Source organism: Pteropus alecto, unplaced genomic scaffold (genome assembly GCF_000325575.1).
Source record: "Pteropus alecto unplaced genomic scaffold, ASM32557v1 scaffold78, whole genome shotgun sequence".
Taxonomy (NCBI): Eukaryota; Metazoa; Chordata; class Mammalia; order Chiroptera; family Pteropodidae; genus Pteropus; species Pteropus alecto.
Window position 1 is genome coordinate 9,635,328 of NW_006443124.1, and position 5,723 is coordinate 9,641,050.

General features: G+C 56.8%; 1 protein-coding gene across 9 annotated transcripts in view; it reads right to left on the reverse strand.

Moving 5' to 3' along the window:
- The window catches only part of JADE2 (jade family PHD finger 2), a 48,358-nt gene that overhangs the window by 41,304 nt on the left and 1,331 nt on the right, over nt 1-5,723 (reverse strand). The window contains exon 1 of one of the 9 annotated variants that reach the window (XM_015598203.2): nt 5,329-5,711. The exons of 1 other annotated variant lie outside the window; for it this stretch is intronic. In XM_015598203.2, coding sequence (XP_015453689.1) covers nt 5,329-5,456 — 128 coding nt within the window. In that variant the 5' untranslated portion in view covers nt 5,457-5,711. Of the gene's footprint in view, nt 1-4,574; nt 5,019-5,049; nt 5,254-5,328; nt 5,712-5,723 lie in introns of those variants that run through there. 7 more of the 9 variants (XM_015598204.2, XM_025040639.1, XM_025040638.1 and 4 more) reach the window with 7 other exon arrangements.

The following is a 5,723-nucleotide window of genomic DNA, read 5'->3' on the forward strand; positions in this document are numbered from 1 at the left end:
CGAGCTGGCCCGCCTACCTCGACAAGTCCACATGGACCACTACCCCTTCCCCAGCACTTTCCAGCCACACAGTCCCCCTTTCATTTCCTGCAACAAGCTTAATAATCCATGCCTCAAGATCTATGCACAGGCTGTGCTCTCTACCTATAATGGTTGACGCAGTCTATGCATGTCCAACATTTTATCTTTAGCTTAAATGTCAGAGGTCTATGCTGAGGGCCTCATCTAAAGAAAGCTCACCACCCTGTTATTCAACGTCTTCACAGCATCCATCATAATTTGTGTTTGTTGATCTACTTGTTGAATATCCTTCTCCTCCAGAATGTAAGTTCCATGAGAGTAAGTCTGTCTGGATCCCTGCTGGAGTCCCGATGGCCCTCCTCACGTTGTACGCAGCGCATAATAGCGAGTGTATTCTTGCCCCCTCCCTCTAGAAGTGTGGAGACCACACAGCCCAGCTGGCCTGCCTGTAGCTTGCAGGAACAAACACCCCAGCCCAAGATTTCATCCTGTTTTCACAGCCCCCTTCCCCATCTTAACCTCACACATTTTCCAAGAGGCTTTATTTGGTTGGGCTCCTGGCTAATGATCAATGTCAACTCAGTAATAGGGCAGCAATTTGATGGCAGATGTTTTCTTGGCAGCACTAGTCATTGGTCTTAGTGGGGGCCTCGGATCTGGACTTGAAACACCAATGCCCAATGCCAGCCCCCTTTAAAGACCTTTCTGCAAATAAACTCAAATAAACACCCTGGGCCTCCATTAACGCCCTTCCAGCTGACCCTGGGAACAGTGGGCCTTTCAGGCCTGCTACGACAGCCGCTCCCTGGGCAGTTAAAATGCCCCAACCTGGCCTCCGGACTCTCCTCTCTGGGGCCACCAGGCCTGCCCTGACCGCCACCATACACAGCAGGATTTCGTCTTCCTCTTTAAAAAAGGGGGTGGGGGAAGCTTTCAAGCAGGCAATTTACCATTCCAGACACAATCTTTCAAAGAGAAACAAAAACTCTCCCTGTCTGAGGCAGACCACTAAGGCGTGTGTGTAATAAGATGCTAATACAATTTAATGATATTTCGGCTGGAAAACCTGTCCTCAGAGCCTCCTTGTGTCGGGAAGGCCAGACATTCAGAAAACAAGAACTGCACACTCTTAAATGTCTTTAAACGGGGGTCAGAGCCCCACTCTTTACTATCTCTCATTAACTTTAATGCCTTCTCGGGGACAATAATTGCCATTACAAGAATGATTTTGTACACACAGATCCTCAAACTTGCTTCTCCAAGCACAGGGAAGCCTGCACTCTCCTCTGACATCCATCACTGCCCACCTGCAATGCCAAGTGTCCCAGAGTGCACCCAGCTCCCTTAGGAGATGCTGCCCACACCCACCCTCCAGACCCAATTCTGGGGACACACCAAGGGGATCCTGGGAGAATGAAAGGGGCTTTGTCTACTTTGTCCTTCAGTACCTCTCATCCTACTCTCCACCTCAGAGATGGCAGAGCTCAATCCGCTTGATCCCACAGATGGCTGCCCATTGGCAACTGCAGGATCCTTCTGATCCCTTCTTCAGAGAAGGGAGCTAGCTCTTCAGCCTAGCCTAAAGGGGAGAGATCAAAGTTCAAAGCTACATTTGGGCTCTCTCCAGATCATTAATATTAACAGTAAGAATGACTTATACTAATCAAGTGCTTACTACCACATGCCTGGCTTTGGGTTTAATCTTCTTTGTGCAATATGGCTTAATTCATACACCCACCATTTGGTAGGTTCTGTTACTAACTCTACTTGTAGATGAAGAAACTGAGACACAGGATAACTGTCACGACTGGGGACTGCATAACCAGCATCCAAACCTCAGCTCCAGATAGTGTACCCCATCCCACCGGGCTACAACACACAGGCCTACAACTCAGGTGTGGCTGGGGCACTCTAGATTCCTGTGGGTTGTCTGAGAACCTTCCTAGGTTCCTAAGCTTTGATCACATGGTAAGGATCCTGTGTGGAGGACGGGAAAGCCAGGGGTACCCCCCACACACCTCGCACTGCTGACATGGCCTCCCCTTGGACAATCTAAAGGGAGAACTTGAAGCCCACAAAAAGCCTGCTGGATGAGCTGTGAAGAATTTGGACTGGAAGCCTCTGACCTGGATCTTGGGTATAGGACAACTAGCTCCCCGTTAACCACAACACCCTGCCCTCAACTTCAAGGACATGGAAGTCAGTGTCAAAAGCCTAACCTCAAGAATCAGGTGCACCTGGGGGCTGGGGACCAGCAGTCTCACCTCACCTGTCAATGAAAACTAAGTGAAGATTTCTGACAGCCTCTTGGATCAGTATTACTGGCCGTTTAGCCAGGCAATTTAGGAAAAAGAAAAGCATGTTGGATGGGAAATGTTCTGGAAACATTTGCTGCATCCTGAGCCCAAACAACTTTATCCTTAAACACTTCATCTCCAAAAGTGTTGGGGAGACCCCTAGCCAAATAGTTTCAAATCCAACATTCACTGCAAGTCCTGCTGCCTGGGGCAAGGACTTCCCTCTGTGAAGCATTTGCTGTGGAACCAAATGCTTTTCCACTCTAAACAACAGCCAACAGCACTTGGGACAACTGAGAGGGCTCCAGATCAAACAAACATCCCTTTTTTTTCTACCATGCAAACTTTCTCAATAAATTATTCCCCCACTTCGGATCAAAGCCTGTTTTTGCAGCCTGTGACCTAAAAAGCAAATAGCATCTCTTAAACATGAAAGCCCTCCTCCCTGCCTGGGTAGGCTTTATTACTCATTCCTTCCCCTTACAGTTATTCTGTTGTTATTTCCCTCCTCTGCTTGTTAGATGGTTCTGCGAGTTCCAACCCGCTCCAGGAAGATAGGACAGGAGGGATGGTGCATTCGCTTGGGGCCTTACGGTGAGAGAGGAAGTCAGGGTAGGGGAGAAGTCAGCACCCTGGGAACCCAGGAAACAGGGCCAGACTCGGTTGGCAGCTCCCTGCCCGGCCCTTTTGCCAAATGTCCTACTGGGAATTTTACCAGTGAAGGGAGTTAATGCCACCCTGGGAGGAGGGGCCAGACGTCCCTACCACCACTAGGGCCCAGGACGCAGTCTGCAAACAGAACCGTAAAGGAGACCTCCTGACAGCCTGTCTGGGCTCAAAGCTCAGGGCTCCTCTCCTTCCAACAAAGGCAAGGCAGCAGGTCAGCCATGCCCACTCAGCCCCTTCCCATCCCCCTTGGCAATGCAGAGTGCAAACAGGATGCGTCCTGATGACCCCCTGCAACTCAGCCCCTGGATGAAACTTTGTCTCGGAACCCTGCAGTAAATGAGCGGGGATTGTTGCTAAATGCAAAGGCTAGGTTTGCAAATCTGCAGACGGAGTTGCCAACTGCAGCCTGCTCTTGGCATCGGGCAAAGAGAAACATGGCCCTTCCCGCCCCCACCAGCCCTGAGCACGAGACTTGCGGCGAAGGTGGTAAAAAAAAAAAGTCAAGTGCCCCGGCGGGCAGCACAGGCTGTGGAGATTGGGTTGGAGGTGGTGGGGGGCGGGGGCAGGAGTTGGTGGCACGCGCCTCCAGCCTGCCCCTGGAGGTAGTCCGCGGGACGGCAAGCTGGAGGCGCGCCGGCGTGATTCCGACCGCAGGAGCCGGGAGGAGGAGCCGGAGGTGGCTGCGGGGGGCTCCGGCCCAGGCGAAGGAAGGGCAAGAGGCGGTTCGGGCCGGGGGTGGTGCCGGGAGGTGGACTAGACGCCCAGGGTGGGGGAAGGAGGGTGGGTGATGCGGGTGAGGGCGGCGGAGCGCCTTGGGGGGTGAGCAGCTCTGTGTGCTGGGGAAAAGGGTTCGTGGGGGGGGTTGGGGGGGTTCCTGGGCCTCTGGAAGCTACAGTGAAACCTTCCTGCCTGTCTCGCAGGCATCCCCATCTTCTGACATAACAACTACTGATTACCAAGCTAACCCCTCTCATTCCTTGGCCTGGAGAAGAGGGTGTCTCAGCGCCCAGGGATAGGCGGGAAGGGACCGGAGGGAGCCACAAGTCTGCACACAGGCAGGGAGGAGGCAGGCGGGAGCCGCTCCGCAGGCGCAGGAGAGTGGGTGGGAAGGAGGGAGGGAGAGAAGGAGGAAGAGGGAGGAAGGAGGTGAGGCCGGGAAGATGCCACTGCCGGGGGCGGGGCCGGGCCGGGGATCCGGGAGAGGGACTGCAGCGGCGTTTGGTGGGGGCGGGGGCTGCACTGTCACTCATTTGGGGGTCAGGTGTGTAAGTCCCAGGCTGGGGCCGCCACTTGCCTACGTCTTCCCGGTACTACCCAGGGCGTAGGGGCGGAGAAGGAGGGCCGGGGACTGCAGAACCATCCCCGGAGCGGGACACGAACCGGCTGAGTTGGGAGAAGGTAAACAAGGGCCACGCCCCCTGCCGTCGCCCCGCGGGCGCGCACCCGCCGCTCCGGCCGCCGCCGGTACATTTCCACTCTCTCAGCGCTTCTCCCCCGCTGGACTCCCGCGCAGCCTTGGAGGGGGGAGCAGCCCCCGACCCCAGCCCGCACCTCCCCCGCACCGGGCTGCGCACCCTCAATACTCACCTGGAAAGGGCGTCCCCCACCCCTCCAAAAAAACTGTTTAATTTGTGCAGAGCCTCCGCGCCCGGGAGCTGAACATGCTGCCCCCGCGTGCAGCGCCCGCGTGCAGCTAGCAGGGAGAGGGGGCGACTGGGCGGAGGCGGTGGCCCCCGGAAGGTGTCTAGGACCGGGGCCGCCTGCACGTGAGCCTAGTGCGGGGTCATGTGCACCGGCTCAGCCCGGTTCGGCGCCCGGACGTGCTGCGTATCAACAAAATGAAACTCGGGGTGACAGGAGGGTAGTTAGCTCCAGGTCCTCGAAACCCCCGTCCCCGGCCGCGCGATCTCCCCTCTGCACCGATCTCCCGCCGCAGTCCCTCCGCCCCGCTGGAGCCCGCGGGGCAAGTTGCAGCCCCGGTGCGCCCCCGCCCTCTCGCACCCCCTCGCCGGCCCGGGGGCGCTTTGCCGCAGTCATTAATAAAGAAGGTCGCCAAGCTCACCCTTCCAAAAGTTGTTGTTGCATGCGCCCCTCTCAGCCTCCCCGCAATGTACTCTTTAAAACACGACTGACCAACATGCGCAATCTCTCTCCCCGGTGCTGTGCATCCCCCCTCCCCCCCGCGCGCTGGCTTCCTAGAACAGGCAGCCAGCAGGAGAGAGAGGGAGCGAGTGAGCAAGAGAGCGAGCGAGGGAGCGAGGAGCGCTGGTAGATCTGTTGCAAAAACACAAAATAACGCCGTGGAGATGCGCAGGGCCCATCGCCGGGGGCTGGATCTTACCTTGCTCCGCGGTGCCCTTCCGAGGGGCGCTGCCCTCGGCTACGCGCCGCGGCAGGGGCCGGCGCGGGAAGGATGCTCCCGAAATCCGGAGCTCCTGGGGCCGGCGCGGGCGGGCAGGGGGCGCGCATCCATCCGGGGTCGCGGCGAGGGAGGCGACGGGCCCCGCGGCGTCCCCAGCCCCGCACCCCAGCCGGGGAAGGTCAGCTCACCGGATCCGAGCCCTTGCCGTTAGGAGTGGGCGCAAAGTAACTCCATGGACGCTACTCACCCTCCCCAAAATATAGCCTCCAACTGCGATGGCCGCGGTCGGCACCATTCACCAACCCCCCTGTGTATGTTTCTGTTTCTTTTTAAACCAAGACTTCCTTGTGATCTCTTCAGAAAAAAAAAATGTG